Source organism: Martes martes (assembly GCF_963455335.1).
Source record: "Martes martes genome assembly, chromosome: 6".
NCBI classification, from domain to species: Eukaryota; Metazoa; Chordata; class Mammalia; order Carnivora; family Mustelidae; genus Martes; species Martes martes.
Window position 1 is genome coordinate 1366375 of NC_137893.1, and position 19039 is coordinate 1385413.

The 19039-nt window shown below is 56.3% G+C and overlaps 1 protein-coding gene across 2 annotated transcripts in view; it reads right to left on the minus strand.

Moving 5' to 3' along the window:
• The window catches only part of SMOC2 (SPARC related modular calcium binding 2), a 150213-nt gene that overhangs the window by 63230 nt on the left and 67944 nt on the right, over positions 1-19039 (minus strand). The window contains exons 5-7 of one of the 2 annotated variants that reach the window (XM_080806245.1): positions 18873-18920; positions 15795-15845; positions 14393-14467 (exon numbers count right to left, since the gene is read on the minus strand). In XM_080806245.1, the coding sequence (XP_080662371.1) occupies positions 14393-14467; positions 15795-15845; positions 18873-18920 (174 nt within the window). Of the gene's footprint in view, positions 1-14392; positions 14468-15794; positions 15879-18872; positions 18921-19039 lie in introns of both variants that reach the window. The other variant, XM_080806244.1, reaches the window with a different exon arrangement.

Here is a 19039-nt window from a genome sequence, read left to right on the forward strand (position 1 = left end):
GGGGCGCTGGTGTGACGGGGAAGGCGGAGCCCTCCTGACGTCCGCGGCAAGAGCGGCCAGGGAGGCCGGGACCCCGCCCCCAGCGGGGAGAGCATGCCTCTGCCTCTCGTCACCAGGCTGCCACATGGACTCCTTTCCTGAGTGAGGGGCACAGAGTCTGAGGCCCTCAGGAGCAAACCTGAGCTCTGAACCCTCAGCCGGAACGTTCCAGAACATATCTCTCCCTCCATGTGCCTGGGCCCAGGGTTGTACCTCGCTGACCCGCTCACTCCAGTGAGTCTCCATGCACAAGGCACGTGTCACTCCTGATGCCTGAGTCCTGTGTGCTTATGTCCCCTGTCCCCACCCTGCCACCCAAACTGTCCTGCTGGCCTTCAAGCCTGCAGTCATCTACCCGAATCTGTCCCCCGCCCATCCTGCCATGAGCCCGGGGAGGCCCAGCACCGCTTCCTGAGCCTGGGCCGGCTCTCAGCCGCAGGGTGGGGGGACACAGTGGTCAGCCCTGGAGACCCCAGTGGTGGCTGCTTCCTTTCCAGGCACCCCATCCTCGTCTTGTCTGGGGGGGCCCTCCCCCAGCGGTCAGCCCGTGCAGTGGGTGCCCACAGCCACCTTCTCCCCACCTCTAGCGAGGGACCCCAGCATGACCAGCGAGCCCCCCCTTACCCCTCCACCGAGACTTGCGCGGGGCCGGGCAGGTGAAGCAAGGTCATCTGTTGACCATCATTTCTGGAACTTACACAAGAGAAATCCACTAGATTCCTGGAAGCGTGTTCAAAAAACCCTGGGGCCATCAGAGCCCAGACGTGGAGAACGGCTCCTTGATGATGAAGCAGGTGCAGAGACGGGGAGGGGGAAAGGACCCCACAGCCTGCAGTGGACCCCGAAGCCCCTTGAACTTGGAAACCAGGACACGCAGCAAACGGTCCGCGGTGTCTGTGCGACAGGCACGTGTCCCCAAAACTCTCAGACAAATACTCACCCTCCTTGTCACCCCCCATCCTGACCACGCCCACTGCGGTCCCCCGGGAGCCCGTTGGAGAAGCAGTTCCCCACCCCCGCAGAGAACCAGGACACACACTGTGACCTGATTCCAGGTGTCCCCGTGCGCACCAGGTCTACATGGCTCTACCCCAAGAGCAGCAGGCGGCGCGGGTTGTGCGGGAACGAACGGTCCAGTGGCTGTGCCGACACGCGCCCGGAGCTCGGAAAACACGCGTGTCCTTTGGCCGAAGCTTCGGGAATCTTCGGGAAGTACATCCTGAGCACATAGTCTCAAATGCGCAGACCAGGGGTTGAGAAGCATGTTCCTGGGGCGCCCGGGCGGCTCTGTTGCTGAGCGTCTGCCGCCGGCTCAGGCCGTGATCCTGGGGCTCCAGAATCGAGCCACACCGGGCTCCCTGCGCGGCGGGGACCCTGCTTCTCCCTCTCCCCCGCCAGCTGCTGGTGCGCTCTTTCTCTCAAATAAATAAATAAAATCTTTAAAAAACAAAAGAAATGTGTCCCTTAAAGAATCGTTAATAAGACCAAAATATTAACATCAGTCTAAGAACCTTCTCTTAAGAACTACATTCGGGAAACTGTCACGTCACGTGACGGTGTGAAAGCCACACAAACAATGCTTCGAAAAGCATCTCCCGGGTCTTACTGTGCAAAACTGTCATGCGGGAACCTCATAAGGCCTCAGGTTCCCGGACCCGCAGGCCCAGCGGACCAGCCCCGAGGCCGGCGTCTCCCACTCACCCAGAAGGCTGCGGCCGCACCGTGAGCAGCCCCACAGTGGAACGATGCGTGGGGGGGTGCGCGGAACATCCCGTGTCCCCCGCCCCCTGCCCCCTGCCCCCGTCCCCTGCCCCGCGTCCCCCGAGAAGCCCACGCATGGCACACGTTGTTTGCTCCAGTTAACACGGGTTAGGAATTCACATGTCATTTTGTAGTATTTTCCTTGGGTGTCACTATTTGCTAAAATGAGCACTTACGGCATTTTGTGAAATCTGTCGTGAGCAAGAAATGTCCCCAGCTGCGAGCCCACACGGGGCTGACAACGAACACGCGTTCCTACGGTTCTGCTTCGTGCCCTGAGCTCCCGGCTCGCCCCGGTTCAGAGACGCACCTGCGTGGGGGTGAACGGCCCTGCAAGCAAGTTGCTCTTGGGAAAGACGACGGCACGAGGAGAGGAAAGAAGAAAGATTGCCGAAGGAAGACTCGGCCCCGAACGAGTCAGTAAGGCGGGAGTAATGCAAGAAAGCGCTAGAAATGTTCCCACCAGAAGTAGCAGGGCCACGTTTTCCACCTAGGACGGCGCGTCTGAAACACTCACGAAAGTTACGTTCTCTTCCATCGTCTCCTCGCCTCGGGTGTTCTCGTCGAATTCCCCCTGAGCCACGTGGGGCCTTTCCGCCAGGGCCGCGCACGCCCTGCCTGTCCTGACGGGAGCGAGGCCCCGCTGCAGACGCCGGCCCCCCCACCCCGCCCCCAGAACGTTTCTCGGCGCTGCTGTTCTCCCCGCAACGTGGGGCACGTCGCCAAGGAGCAGCAGCACAGACGCCGGCCCACGAAGACGCCGGGGAGGGAGGGTTTCCTTCTAGCCAAGGCCACGACCGAGCGAGTGCAGCAAAACTGTGAGTCATGGGGAGCGGGGAGCACCCGCGGAGCCCCCTGGGACGGCCCGGTCGGGATGTTTCCGCTCCTTCAGAAGAGAGCATGGCCAAGAGCTTGCACCGCCACGGCCTCGTCCCGTTCAGCAGGCGACCTCCCAGCCCTGCTCCGAGGCCTTCCTCGCCCTCGATCCCATTCCCAGCCGACGACGCGCCCCCCTGCCGATTTCTCAACACTCACGTCCCGGCACTGCTCTAGAGGCCGGAAGCGGACGCCACAGCTACACCTCGCTGGAGTGTGAAGCAGCAGCGAAGACAGGACGGGGGTTAGGACGGCTCTTCAGCAAAGACGCCGCGGCCGCTGCACGCCCGCAGGCCAAAAAGGAATCTGGGCACAGACCTTACACCCTGCACAAAAATTAACTCAAAATCCATCGTAGACTGAAACATAAAATGTAAAGCTACGACGTTTCTGGGAGCTACCACCGAGGAGGTCTCGACGACCTTGGGTTTGGACAGGACGGAGGTGTGAGCCACGACGGCAGCCCGGGCGGCGTCAAAGCGGACAGCGTCTCCTTCGCAAACAGCACGAAAAGACAAGCCACAGAGAGAAAACATGTGCAAAGCCTAGACCTGAGAAAAGACGGCATCGAAAAGATGTAAAGAGTGCTTAAAACTCAACAATAAGAGGACAACTTGAAAAATGGGCAAAAGCCCTGAGCAGACTCCCCGCCAGAGAAGACAACCGGACGTCAAATAAGCACGTGGAAGGCGCTTGCTCAAAGCCGTCTGTCGGCGCCGCGCCGTCCCCGCGCTGCTGCGGGAACAAGTTTCGTTCGGAACCTGAAGCCGCGGCTGGAGATACAACACCGCAGCCATCACGAGAACACATCATGATTGAAAAATGCTTCAAATGAAGAAAAGAAATCTCGAGCTGATAAAAAACTCTCCTCCCAACCGAGCATTTTCGAGAAAGTTTTGTTGGTTTGGTTTTGTTTGTTTTAAAAACAAACTTCTAAAATGAAGAAAATATCCTCCTTTCTCTTGCGGTAGGGTAACACCAAACATGAAAACAAACTTATTTCCAAGCTTCCAGACGAGAGAGAAAACACCTGGCGGCCAGGACGAGTCCTGGAAGCCGTCTTCCCAAGCTAAGTTCGAGCCGTCATGAGCTCCTTGTGGATGCGGACCCCGAGCTCTCCTCCGCGCCGCGTCACCAGCCTCTTGCCCGCGCCTCCCCGGCACGTGCCCGGCGGGTGTGCCTTTCGGCAGGACCACACGTCCCGTGTCCCGGCGGTCTTGCTCTGCACGGGCCGCGTTGAGTACTGACCGTAAAGGCCGGCGATTCCTTTCACACCTTCAGCCTAACTAAAAATTTCGTTTCTGAAACTAAAATTAAACCCACAATTACTCCCCGACTAAATCCACAAATGACAAAGTAAAGGCTAACAAGCCTGTGATAAAATGGTGAGTAACCAAATATTTAAAATGCGCGCAGGACGGGGTATGCATTTCTCCAGGGAAGACACGCCAGCAGCCGACGAGCCGGCGAAGGGGTCCGTCATCTGTCACCGTTGAAACAGGGGTCAAACCTGTAAGAGTACGAGACATCACACGTCGTCAGACCGCTGGACCTGTGTTAGAAGATGGGAAGTAGCCAGCTGGACCTGTGTTAGAAGATGGGAAGTAGCCAGCGTCGAGAGGACGAGAAGACGCTGGAACCCTCCTGCGTTTCTGACGAGGGTCCCCACAGTACACCGGCTCGGCGGCTCCGAAAATGTTCAACTCGGAGCCGCCACAGAGCCTAGCGGTTCTCTCAGCTCGGCCCTCGGGGGGAGGGAGAACTGTGCACACCCGACGCACGCGCGCATTCAGAGGACACGGGCTCACTTGCCAAAAACTGTCAACAGCCCAATGTCGTCAGCAGATGAAGCCTGAGGTGGTCACGCTCCACGGAACGTTGCTCAGGCACGAGCAGGCGAGGCCCACGGACACCGGCTCGAGCTCCGACGGGCCTCATGAGCGTCCGCGGGGTGAGGGATGCCGGTCTCGAGAGACCACAGCCGCCTGACCCCACCACCACAAACCCACTGAACGGGCACCTCGACAGGGACAGAAGCCGATGAGCGTTACCCGGGGTTGGCCAAGGGGAATGGTGCTGGGGGACACGGGGCTCGGGATTTAGCCGGCCTGATGGGATGTTCTGACATTCGACGGTGATAGCTGCACAACTCGAAGACTATACTGGAAACGCCAACTTTGTCCCATTTGGAAGGAAGACGGGCCGGTAGAAATGGCGCAGGGCTAGCAAAGCTCTGTGCGACTCGCCCCGCACAAATAACTGGGCACAGCTAGGGAGGGAGAGGCCCCCGGCGAGACACTCTTGGATGAGGGCCGCTCTGGACAGAATGCCCCCCGCCCCGCTCTCCCCGTGCGCAGGAAGGAAATCTAATCTCCTCTACCTGTGGGCCAGGCCCAGAGAGACGCTCCCGAGCCCGTGAGCTGCACTGGTCCTGACTTGGCCTTTAGCCTAACTGGCGGGAAGACCGCAGAGACAGAATCACGGGGATGTCTGTTCCGCCGAGCGTCCACTCCTAAGCGCAAACATCAAGGAGAGACGCTTCTCCATCAGCAGGGAGCACCGCAGCGGCAGCCGAGACAGCACAGGAACTCCACGGCGACCGGCAAGCCTTTCCTCGGGGCGCCTGCTACTTGTTCCGTTCTTACAACTTCTAGCACCGAATTCTCAGCGTGGGTCTCTAGCAACTTTACAATGAACACACGGGCACGGGATTCTCAAGGAGCGTCCTCTTGCCCTTTGCCAATCCGGGGACTGACCCGAGACACGGACCCCTGGGAACTAAGCCCACCCCCGGGGACTGGCTGCACGGAGAGCCCCACTGGCCTGGTCTGATCCTGCCCGGTCGGTCTCCATGCTACACTTTGAAGTTGAGATGCTGACACACAGAGAGATACGAGCTGACGAGGGTCACACGGAGGGAAGCCCAAACCAGCCCCAGTGACCTCCCGCCCTCAGCTTGTCCCAGAGGCCATGGGAGGGTCTCGCCGCAGCTGGCCTTCTGCTGGAGGAAAGGCTGCCACTAACTCCCAGCCACCCAGAGAAGGGACAGTCACCTGCTCTGTGTGTTGTGTTCCCACGCACACTGTGTGTGTGCACGGCGCCCCGAAGCCCCTTCTCAGCGTGCGGTGCACCTGCCTCTCTCTAGGCACCTCCTGTCGCCCGGTGAGTCCCTTACCACGTAAATGGCGAGGAAGGCGCAGCTCGGCTCTCAGTTTCCCGAGTGAAGACACTGACGCCCTCCTCGTCCCCACACCTGTGGCCCAACCACGGGCGGCTCCCGTCACTCCCATCACGTCGGCCCCTCCCCCGAGTCCAGGCCTGCACCTGGTCAAGAGCTCACGGCAAGTACACCAAGGCTGGGCGCCCCGGTCTGCTCTCACGCAGAGACAACGTCCAGAGCACGGGACCGCGGTCATTTCATGGCGAGCCCACCGGCTTTGGAACGGAACAGGCCTGTCCGACCGGCCGTGCGGGGGAAGGAAATCCGGAACCCCAACTCTGGGCTGAATCCAAGCCTCTGCCACAGAGAGATTTTGGAAAAGTGTCTCCCTAGGAGACGTGAGCCAGAGTCCATTATCTGTTAAAACACACGGCACTCTGCCGGGTATGTGACAAGCTTTCTGCCCATTGTTGCCACAGTTCTATCGAACACCAGAGCTCATCACCTCAGCGGGGAAGCAGACGCACGTCTTTGCCTGGTGAGAGCACGAAGTTCGGACGGACACACGCGCGCCCGAGCTTTCAGGCCCAATGGGCAGGACGTGCTTGTTCTCATCACGATTCCCCGTACTCACATTGAAACGCTGTACCCGGATCTTGGACCACAGTTTGGAGACTGAAATCTAAGCATTACACGTGATTGAAATTAAAGCTCTCCTTTACAATCAGGAAAATTGAATAAATTCAGTTATGCACACCTTTGGGGAGGTTAATATTTTTTAAAATAATGGACTTTTACAGTCTATATTTAAAAGAAATTATGGAGTTACTCTAATACTTAAATCTGTGCAAATAACAGAGGTTTGATCACTTCAGAATCTGGTTGGTATCTTCATGATTTTGCAATCCCATGTTTGAAAAACAGTAAAAAGGAAAATGGTGGAACGAGTACTTGGAAACTTAGGAACGAAGAATGAGAACATAATGGGTATTACTTTCCCCGAGGGAATGCAATTTACCATGATTTAAAGCAGAATCAAAAGGTAATTATCTTCTGGCCCTCGTTTTAATATGTGCAATAAAACAAAAATTATCAGCTCTGAAGAAAGCAGAAGAATGTTTCCACTGAGGGGTTCCATACAACCGTGGAGCGTCGTGGGCATCGCGGACGTCCCCCTGGACAGAAAACAGAGCTGTTTTTACGAGCTCGAGGAGGAGGAAGAAGCATTTTCCCCGGAGTGGGAGGAGGACGTCAGGGAGGACGAAAGGGGCCCCACGTTTCCTCCCGCCCACACACACAACTTGAAAAGACCAGTGAAACCAGAGGCTTCCCAAGGCTGCCCACCCATCCTGGCCGCGTTCTCCCCAGGGTCTCCAAAGGGCCCCGTCCGCGGCCCGATGCCCGGCTCTTGGAGGAGCCACAGGCAGGGAGAGAAAAGACACGCTGCACTGCCAACTTTGGATGTGAAACCGTGACAGAACGCCAGGTGCCACGAAGCCCGCCACACGGACCCTCCCTCTGAGCCAGCGGAAGAGCCTACAGCCCCCCACGAGCCATGGCCCCCAGCGTTGGAGGGAGTCCTGGGTCAGTGTCCATCTCCCAGTCCCAGCACGACCACCCCAGCGGGTCCAAGCAGGGCACCGCGACCCGGGCCGGGAGGGGAGAGCTCAGCCGTCCGGGACCCTCACAGATGCTCACAGGTCTGGCGCCGGGCGGCCTCCACGCCCACGGCCATGGTCAACCACGCTGCATCTCCCACGGGAGGAGAGGTCGCACGGTGGGCGCTCTGCAGTCCACCCGCTGTCCCAGGTCATTAAAGGCTGCAGCCAGATAGGTCAGCCTTTTGGCCCAGCACAGAGATCGGTCACGGTCCTCACCTTCCCCAGAGCAGGGCAGCGGGCTCACCCCTGATGCTGGACCCACGGCCTCCGACAGAGACCCCAGACGTGACCCACTATGGGCCTGAGTCCCACCGGCCCCCTAGCACTGCGTCTCACACGGAGAACAAGTGCGTGTCCACACGGAGTGGGGGACGTAACTGGAACCTGGGGGCCCAGATCAGGGGGTGGCAGGGTTCCTTGGTCTTCCCTGAGAGGGCAGCCGTGTCGTTTGCGTGGCGACACAGCGTTCCCCCCCACCCCCACGCCACACCCACATCTGATCTCTGAGACGCCCCCGTCCTGCTGGGAGGAGCCCACTGAGTTCTGGAAGGCAACTTGCTTCGCTCAGAGCGGCTGACTTAAATGTTCAGCTACGAAGCACCGTCTCCGAAACTCCAAGCACGTGGCCAGGCAGCAGGGCTCTGTGTCAGTCAGGAGCTGCCGGACCCTAGGGACTGGGAGTTTGGGGGTGCAGCTGGGCTCTGCATTTGGGCCCAGGGTGGCATGCAGGCAGCAGATGGGGCCTCCGTGTGCAGGAATTCTGTCCTGAGATGCTGGCACGACGGACCCCCGGGGACAACACCGTGTGCCAGGGAGGGGAATGGGGCCGTGGGTTGTGACCTGGGAGTGTGAGCTCACCAGCCTCCGCCTGGTGGTCCCCAGCTCAGGAACACTGGGCTGGACGAGCCTGGCGGGCTCTGAGCTCGGGCGGGGCTTCCCAACAGGTTTAATCGCTCCCAGCGAGTAGCTCTTTTCTCTCCAACTTGTGTAACCACAAGCCACTTGGTCTCTCATCTCCCTGGCCAGTGAGCGCAGGTCCCCGGAGGCGGGACAGGCACCGAGGCCGGAAATGTGGAGACCTGAAGGACCGAGGCTTCAGACGAGGCAGAGGACAGGAGCTAGGGCAGGAGGGCCGGGACGCCCGGCCAGCGGGGAGGCTGCATCTGCGTGGCCGTGCAGACAACTCACGCCACCGCGGCCGTCTCTGCTCCCCTCTGGGCCTGCTCTTGTGTCCCCCGCTCCCGGGGACTGTGCGCTGATTGATGGAGCCCAACAGGGCCGCTGCCCAAGGGAGCAGGTCCCCATAGTGCCACGAGCCTGCCTCGGGGCAGAGGCGACAGAGCTCAGGCCCAGGGGGACGACGGCAGAATCCACCGGCCGGCCCCAAACCGACAGAACTCAGAGAAGGGTCGTGAGGTCGCCCGCAGGACAGAATGCCCCCCTGGTGACCCACCGGAGGCCAGCACATGGTGACGGCAAAGGGACAGACAGCAGAGGGGCCTGATCACACAGAGCCCGCCCCCCGCCTCAGAACGAGCCTGTTAGGGACCTTCCACGGCGGCCCAGGCCCTGCTCCTTGCCCTGGGCCTCACGGGCGGAGACACGAGCCACAGCCAGGAGCCCACATCCTCCCTCCTCCAGGCAGGGGGGACGCCAGCCGCACCGCAGACCCGGGCCCCGGCCTCCCCGAGACCCTGTCTTCCTTCCAGATGCTGCCGGGGGGACCAGCGGGGGCCGTCCGCGAGGGGGTCTCCCTCATCTCACCCCCAGGACCCTCTGCTCGACGGCCCCCAGCACCGACACCCCAGACACAGAGACTGCCCTGGGACGCCGGCGTCTCTCAGTCCCCTTGTCCCCCCCCGGCCTCTCGGCCTCATCGAGAAACTCTGGCCCCGACCCCAGCAACTGTCGGGTCAGCACCGAGGCCTGGGCACGTGTGGCCCCGGCTGGAAGTAGGAGGTTGAGGGGCGCACACGTGTCAGGATCAGAGGATACAACCCTCCTGGTTTCCAAATTTAAAACCGCCTGCCCCTCCCAGGGAGAGGGTGCCGAGCATTCCCCGGGGTGACGTCCCTCCTGGCGCCCAGCGCAGGCCCGCGCCCCTGAGCCCCAGACAGGATGTGCCCCAGTGCCCACCTGCTCTGCAGGCCGGGGGGAGGGGGCAGGACTGTCCACGAGGGACTCGCACGCAGCTCCCCAGCTGCTGTCACCACTGCTGGGGGGTGAGGAGCTGGCGGGAGGCATCAGCCACTGTCAGCCCATCCCCCCGAGCCCTGACACGTCAGCAGACCCACAGAGCCCCGCCGCACGCATTCCACTCAGCGTCACGTGGGGTCGCTCAGACGTCACAGAACCAACTATGACATCGGAAGAAGGATGGTCACGGCCATTCACTCCTAACTCCATCACGGTCACCTCCGGAGCTGAGAAAGCGAAACCTTTGACAGCAAGCCACCTCCTCACGGCACTGAGATGGGACTGACTTCGGTGAAGATATTTTCAGACACAGACCTGAGCTAAGTATCCAAAATGAACACCGACGTTAAAGCAAGAAAGACAGCGTGTGCGAGTTCAAAGAGGGATGTGGCCAAGTCACCCCGTCACCCCCAGAGCGAGCCTGTCCTGAAGGGGGGCCCTTCACGTGCGTGCTGCTCCGAAGCCGGACCCCGAGCCTGCGGACGGTGACAAGGCCTGGTCCCAGTGGTCCGGATGCCACGCGGCCATCGGGCTGTCGCACGGCTCAAGGGCAGATTCTTGAATCTGCTCATCCGCAAAGTACCAGATTATCATTAAAAGCTGTAAGGAACCCAGACCCGTGACTCGACAGGACAGAAGAGCCAGAACGTGCCAATTACGTGGGAAGATAAGGAGGGCTCGGGAGCCAGCCCCACGTGTCCCCAGAGGGACGCAGACTGAGGGGACCGGAGCTCAGTGTGAAGGAAGGTCAGAGTCCTGGGGAGCAGTGGGCACACCCGAGGGACAGCCACGGCCAGGACTGACTGAGGGGACCACACGGCCTTACCCCCTGGTCCCCGAGTCAAGTACACACCTGAGCTCACCTTAGCCTCGTGGGGTTTTCGTCCTCTCAATAAGCCTCGCAGATTACTAGAACATTCCAAGTGAAGACACTTATGTCCATGCAACTTGGCTTCTCCTTAAGGGATGGCACATTTTTTAAAAAAGTACATATCCACCGTTCTGCCTGGAGTGAAAAACTTGTCTGTCCCGAGGTCCGTTTCCTCGATCGTTCCGTTAAATGGGCTGAACGAGGTAGTCTCTGCGGCTTCTTTAGCTGTAAGATTCCATAACTGCGTTAAAGCCCATCCCCTGCGGAAGGCGCTCACAAAAGCCGGCTTCTCCACGACGTGCACGTGCGAACTGAACAAATCACAGCAGCGGCACCAAATCTCTCCGTCTCTCGGACACTCAGGACCGTGTTTTCCCTTTTCCTTTAATTCATACCGGGCTACGGGGCGTGGACGGTCCCTTCCACTCCAGAGAGGCGAGCTCTGTCGCGGCCAGATGGACCCATTTTACTCCCTTCCCGGAGTCCTGTTCCGTTCCCGTCCGTAGGGCAAACAATCCTGAGTTTCTGTTCTCTGGTGTGAGAGCACTTTTAGAGAAGTTTCCTGTTCGGAAACCACCTCTGACTCCTTCCACATTCTAGACACGAATTTTACAGAATTCAATGACCATATGTTACAAAACCTCTTGTCTGGTAAAATTTTGTGATCAACTTTTATATCTTATTGGATAGAAATAAAACCACAGAATAAATGATTCAAGATAGTAGTTGACACTCGCGATTTTACAGTGAGAAGGAAAACTGCGTCATACATTCTTAACCAAAGCACAATTTCAGGTTTTACTCATCGATGTATAATGACTCACGTAACGGGACTGACGCTCTTCTCCCTGAATGAATCACCAAGAGATGATTTCATTCATGTTTATATTGAATTTCGATTAATAAAAGTGTAATGGTCAAACTGAACTGAAATTAATTCTCTTTTCTAGTTACCTGTTTTTTTCTGTTGTTTGCTTCATTGAGTTTGTTTTAGGGAAAAATAGTAGTGACGCCATCAGAGAGCCAGTGGAAACCATAACGGCCAAACTCCTCACTAATTTAATAAACACTGGGTGCCCACTATGTGTAAATTCTCACAGACTGGAGAACCCCATTTTCCTCTGCAGGAAAGGTCCCTCCTAGTGAACTCCACGGAATGTTCCGAAGCTGACCACAGGCCCACGGCACACACTCGCTATGCACGGCGATCGCATTCTGCGTACTTAGTAGCATAAGCAATATTATATCATGTTAACACAAGCTCGCAGGGCAAATACGGAGGGACTTTTAACTCACAAAGAAACATCAGAGCAAAAGAGAAATGCGTTCCCGGTCTGGCCTCTTCCGTGAAAGGGCATGTAAGAGTAAGAACAAACAGCTGTTTAAAAAATGTACAGAAGAGCAAACAATCACCAATTATTTGTGCTTCATTAAATAAATGTGCCTGCTTCTATCAGAGAAGATCATTAGCAAAAGTATCTTTTAAAAATAAAAATTAGTGGGGTGCCTGGATGGCTCAGTGGGTTAAAGCCTCTGCCTCCTGGGATCGAGCCCCGCATCAGGCTCTCTGCTCAGTGGGAAGCCTGCCCCCCCCCCCGCCTCTCTGCCTGCCTCTCTGCCTGCTTGGGATCTCTCACTCTCTGTTGAGTAAATAAATTAAAATAATAAACATAAATAAAAATAGAAATTAGAGGCGCCTGGGTGGCTCAGTCCATTAAGCCTCCGACTTGACTTCGGCTCGGGTCACGGTCTCAGGGTCCTGTGCGCGAGCCCTCCGTCAGGCTATGCGCTGGGCGTGAAGCCTGCTTGACGGTCTTTCTCCCTCTTCTTCTGTCCCTCCCCCACCTTAAAATTAAAAAATTAAAAATTAAATGAAAAAATTAAAATTGAAGCTCATTTTGCATTTGAAACCTCAGCAACGGTGGTTGTTACGCCAACCCTAGGGCTTCTGCTGTTTCACTGCCCCACTGCGCCCGTCCAAGACTATTTTCATTTTGTAAAACACCAGTTTGCCGGGACCTTCCTCAGACCCTGGGAAAGAACGTGCATCCAGACAACTGAGAACCCAGGAAGTCCATGTCCCGTGTCCGGGCCCCAACGAGTGGCATCTTCTGTAAGTCTGCTCACGCAGGCTGACCGAAATCAGATCGTAGCAGAGGGTGACGTAGGTAAACGGGAATTTCCCAAAACATCATTTTCAGCCCCTACACGGCAAGAGCCTGGGACTCTGGTAAGAGCCCGTGACGGGTGACAGAGACGCGTCTGTCCACAGTCAGCTTACTCTGTCAAAACCTGAAATCATGTCCTCTGACAGTCAAATTGCTTTTATAGAAAAATGCACACTTCCAGGGACATCGTTCCTCAAGTAAAGCTCGGGGACGGCCACCCTACTTGTCCCAGGAGACGCTTCCAAGACCCACGGAAAACGGACGACGTTTTCCTCACTTCCCCCGTGCTCATCACACGCTACAGGGCAAAGCTAACGAGATCGCTTTGGGAATCAGAGTGACAAGACTGAGCAAAACTCCCCGTTTCTAAAGTTCGTGAGAGAAGGATGTGTGTTGATGTCTTTATACGACAGGACAAACTCCCAATCAAATGCGAATTCAAGAAACATCATTATGGTTTCCCGGCCACCTGCACGCACGTGTCTGAGAGTCAGACCCGTGGATTTTTCCCTTCCTCATCTCAGCCCGGCGGGGCTACAGCCTAGGAGGACGCGTGCCAGGGTGCTGGGTCAGTGACCGTCCCCACCGCAGAGCCTCTGTCCTGGGCCCCACAGGGACCTCGAGACACCCAGACTCGGGGCTTCCCATCAGGAGTCCTTCTCAGGGTGCGCGTCAGGGCACACGGAGGGGAAGACAAACTATCCTTCGTATCCTGAACGTGGGGAAAACTTCCGATTTCTTTTTTTTAATTGTAAGTGGGCGTGGAAACACACCCGGAAGGAGAACCCGCAACCACAGGCGGCCGAGCTGGGATTCTGAGGCTGTTTTTCTGCGAACGCTCGCAGCCCGCGCCTGAGGCCGTCACACGCCGCCCCGTTATTAGTGTGTGGTTCCCGGCAGCTGAACACACCAACCCTGGAAGGACACTGTCTTCACTAAGTCCTCACACGGGAGCACCGTTGCAGCAGCCGGACCAGCACGCACGCAGCCCGCTAAGCTCGGAGCGCCCAGAATGAGTCCCTCCTGCAAAACCTGTCAACGTCATGAGCAGATGGAGGCACCGTCACCTCTTCAAACGTCGCCTTAACACACAGAACTCTCGGGCGCGGGGTGGCTCAGTTGGTCACGTGACTGCCTTCAGCTCAGATCAAGAGCCCAGAGCCCCAAGTTCGAGTCCCAAGTCCGGCTCCCTCCCCAGCGGGGAGTCTGCTCCTCCCCCGCCCCTCCCCCTCTCATGCGCAGGCTCGCTCTCTCTCTCAAATAAATAAAATCTTTTTTAAAAAATGTAAAACTCTGTCAAACACTCCTTTGTAGCAAATGCAATCCACATACTTCTGAGGATTTTGAGCTAAATCAGCCAAGTGTTTGGACATCTCTGAAATGAGGTCAAAAACAAATACTTAGTATCAAATAATTCTATTTTTATACTGAAGCTCTCATTTGCTTGACATTTTCAGAGAACCCTTTTAAGGAACTTCGAAAACTTAATAAAAACACCAATATCTGAGCTACATTTTGGTGGTCAAGTCACAAGAATCATTTGCATGAGTCACCAAAACTTGAGAAAAAAATGGACTGCATGCTTAACTTCCAGAAAACAAAACCGCTCCCTGTGTCGACTGAAACACTCATCACAAAGCGACACCGGGCCCCCTTTTACCTGCATTCTTATTGGTTTTGTTCTGCCGACTTTTAACTTGCTCAGTCCAAAGCGTGGGGTAACGTGATGCAATATCTAAGAAACCAAAACAAAATGATGATTATTTTCGATGCATCTTGAAAACACAGTCTCTCGATGAAAGCGCTTGGTAGGCAGCCTACAAGCCAAAGGCAGTGCGCTCAGTACACACGTTGTGCACATTTTTACAGAAACTGTTAAAATGATCATGCGAGACAAAAGGCAAGAAGAATATACATTTTTAGACCTTGAGCATTTGCTTTTTCCTCCCCGTTTCCTCGCCCAGGAGTGTAAATAAGAATGATACGTCTCCAGATTGGCCTCACTTCAAAGAAGCGGGTTCCAGGGAGAAACCCCGACAGAAACCCACCCTCGTGTCGCAAAGAGGGGATGTTCGTGCGGCACACGCGGTTCTGCTCAGGGAAGACTCAGTACAAACCACAACATGGAAGATACAATTTTGCGTAAGACATTTCAGGGACGATCCCTTTCCGCAGTACCGTTGGACAAACCCCCGAGCATTTGCCGTGCGCGCCAGTCACACCGCGGGCCCGAGACCACGCGGCAGAGCCACCCTCCGCGCTCGCAGCCTGTGACCTCAGACCCGCGGGGTCCGCGGACTCCGTGAGCTGACGACACTGTGTCGCACTCGGGGCCGTGCGGACGTGAGCCCCTCGCACTCCCGTTCTCTACGGAGCGCCTTGTCATTCTGCCTTTCAGTCTCCTACTTATTTATCGCTTCATCTTCAAACCCTCGTTCCTTTTGACCTGGAACCTGTGAGCCTTTGGCAAATACCAAAGGCGATTTTTGGAAGACTAGGAATGGGAAACCCACCTTTGCCATAACTACAAAGTTCAAAAAACCCCTTGGACACACCCGCACGCACGTGACCTCACAAATCTCGTCTCACGCACCGCGTTGCGGTGAAGACATGATACATGAATAAGGAACAGGACGTGCGTGTCTACACCCTTTGAAATAAATATTTTATGCCATCCCAATTATACAATTTTGACTCATAAATTTTGACTTACAAAAAGACCTCTGTGTCGTGCTGTATGAGAGCACATGGCCCCGTTCACGAGCCCTCTCCAGAACCACCAGGAAGGACGGCAGGAACCCTCATAGAGGTGCAAGTGGCCAAGTCCAGTCCACTTTGAGGGGACTCCCAGCAACGTGACTGCCTGCACGTCCCAGACCCATGATGGCCCCGTGCACACCTGCCTCCTCCCCCAGCCAGACCCTGTGTCTCCCGGGCTCATGTCCGCTGCCCTTGCCCACGACTGTCCCAGTGTGTTCCGTGTCCTCCCATGCGTCCCGCCGTCCTCCCCCATGCGTCCCGCCGTCCTCCCCCAGCCAGACCCTGTTTTCTCCCGGGCTCACCTTCCTCATCTCCTTGGGGTTGAGTCTCCAGCGCTGGGGCCGTGGCATCATCTGAATTCAGAACGGAAAAGATTTGCAAGGAGACTACAATTATGAGAGTAAGTTCAGTAAGTGTGCATACAGGATGGAAGGGGGGGTTGCACACACCCCACACATCAGCCAAAACCACCACCCCAGGCGCACAGGTGAGCGGAGCCGGGCAGGGGCTCCCCATAAACCTCCAGGGGCCCTGGTGCGCTGCCACGTAAGGCGCGCGCCGGCTGCAGACCGGCCCTGAGGGAGCTGCTGGGTGTCCCTGGCAGCCAGAGCGGCTTGGGACGGGCGAGCAAGAGACAGAATAACGAAAACCAGGGAGCACAGCAGCGGGGAGGGGACTCGTGTCGGCAGAGTCAGCGAGCTGGGGTGACCAAAGTCAGAGACGTGGGCTGGGTGGGCTCGGGGACGCCAGACATCCTTGCTCCGGCCCCGCCCCATCTTTCTGAGCACAAGGTCGGGATCGAAGAATCGCGTCTGACTTCCTGCCCTGGGCACCGCTGCACCATCAGCCCCTCCCTCACCCCCGCAGGAGCTGGGGCAAGGGACACGCGGAGGGACCAGAGTCGATGACACAGAGCGGGGGCAGGGGTCGCAGCAGCGCTCTGCGTTCTCTTTGGAGGCACAGGCCCCCTGGATAATCTTTACTTAATCAGTAAAAAAAACTGACTGTGGGTTTCCTGGTAGAGCCTAAGGTTCTGGAAAGTTCTGAGATCTAGCGGGGAGATGTGGAGAAGGAGCTGCTGGAGTCTGCGCTGGGCGAGCGGGGCCCCCGCCATGGGGGCGGTCACAAGGCACCTTGTGGGGCTCCCAAGAGCCAGCCTGTGCCTTTCCCTCCAGCTTGCTCACACAGTTCTGTTATATAATAATTTCAGGATTAAAATTCGCTAAATAGTGAGGGAGGTAAGGACCGGCCACAAGGCTTATCTGTGATTCATGACTTTCCCAGATGTCTGAAGAATAAAAATGAAGTTTCTCATAAACTCTTCTTGGGGGAAAACCAAAAGCTTTTTTAAAAAACTTTAGCACACAATGATCTTTTGGGGAAAAAAAACTTTGCTTTCTGTCAGAACACTGAAAAAATGTAATGCTGCCTATTTGAGAAACTCGAGTTCTAACACTGATAGCACCTGTCAGCCCATCAAATATCTCATCATCTCCTTCCAGAAACTAAAACTAAATGGGGACGTTTGTACCAAACACATCGAGAAGCCCTTTGAAGTGATGTCAGTCAGCACATTATTAGTGCTGTACGTTTTTACTGAGGCCCAGCCACGTCACCACTGTGGGGCCACGCGTCTGCTCCCAAAATCACTGGGTCCAAGCCAGCCTATAAAGTCAGCCCAGCTCACTCATGGCGGGCGAGGCTCAGGGCACTGCGGGGAGGGTGAGGTCCCCGTCACCCCCAGCTCCGGCACCAGGGGCCCTCACGTCTCCTGGTCCAGGCCCTACCCCCTATCAGCACGACCGCCCTCCACCACCGTCTACACTCAGGCCCGTGTGCAGTTCTGTCCCAGCGTAACAAACATACCAGCACCTACTGAACTCAGACCCAAGAAAATGAAACAAAACTGGGAAGAGCCGTGTGCTTTCTGTTTTCCCGCTAGAGTTAGCAAAGGCCTCATTTTTATCCATAAGCCAGCTGCGTGGCTTAATTTCAGGCATTTTCTCCGTTGTGTGCACATCTGTATTTCAAGAGCCTTCAGTAGAAGGAATATGTTCCTGCCTTAAATTAATTTCTGTGCCCACATACCCGTTCCCTAGGGGTTTTCATTTGACCTCTAGAGCGGGTTCAGCAGCGCGCGGCAAGGCCCTGCGTCGGGGAAACCGCGTCTGGAGTTCCCTTTTGCCGCCGCTGCCCCCCGAGGCTCCGACTGGGGTGCGTAATCAGGAATGTTGCCTCTTCCTCCCCTCTACAAAATACTGACAGGCCCGCCCTGGGACCTCACGGACCCAAGTCCAAGCCGGTCATCCAACGTTTTCTTCCGAACATAAACCCTTGCTCCGGGCAGCAATCTGACTCTGCCTGCCGCTGTCTCTCCCCTAGAAAATGGGCCGTTTTCCCCAATTATGCAGTTGTTCTGTCCCATGTCATACCCATCCCCATGTCCACACACTCCCCGCCACCCACCACCCCCTTTCACGAGGCTGCTCTGCGCACACTCCCACCAAGCCCCCCTTGCACACCGTCCTCACGGCTGATGCCGTCCCAGGTGCCTGTCCCCTGCGTTTATCTTCATAACTTTAGGGACTCCGCCACCTTCCCAGGGCAGGGACGATGCCCACCACAGCCTCAGTGCAGGCTTGTGGGAGTGGACTTGAATGAAACCCGGGTCTACTTGGCTCTATACCACTTTCCTTTATTACTGGGTCATACACTATAAACTACATCAGAAAAAAAATGCTTAAAATTTTGATTCTAAAAAATTTTTATTTTCTCTTGAAAACAACTTCTGACTTTAAAAGTTGATATAAGATAGGGGAGGAAAAACACATCCCTGGGTCTACAAGATGATGGCTGCGGGAGGGCACAGAGAATATTTGGGATTCGTGGACGGTCATGGCGGGAGCGCCGTGGCCTGTGTGTGAGATGAACCAGGTGCCACAGAGGGGTTCCAAAAGCGCGCGGCCGGCCGCTCTACCTGGTTCTTGTTGTCCCTGGCCCCCGAGGACATGACTGTCACAGGTGGAAAGCGTATCCCTCTTTCTGATGGGTCACAGTGACTGCCCAGACTCCACAACCACACGTGGAACCCAACACCAAACTAGAGCCCTCCCACAGGGACAGACCCCTGTGGCACCTGCCCGCACCGGGGTCCCAGCAAAGCCACGCCTGGGAGGCCCTCCTGTGGGCAGCGTGGGTTACACGCCAGCCCCTGCAGGTCCCTGCCCATCTAAAGGGACCCATACATGGGTGTTGAATGAATAAGTAATCAAGTGCGTCAGCTCTCCCTATCACACAGTCCGAATTACAATTTAAACAAGGCGTTGATTGAATCAGCAGCTACATATTGTCATTATAGAAATTTATTTTAAGATAGTTACCTGTTTTTCCTGCGCCTTCCCGTTGGGGCACCTTTTCATTTACGGAACCTAAAGGGGCACAACGAGGAATAAATTACTTTTGGCTCCTGAGTGGTCATGGATAGTTGTTATGCAAATATTGGGTCCCACTTTGAGTAGATCACAGTGCTTGTCGCTTCCTAGTCAAA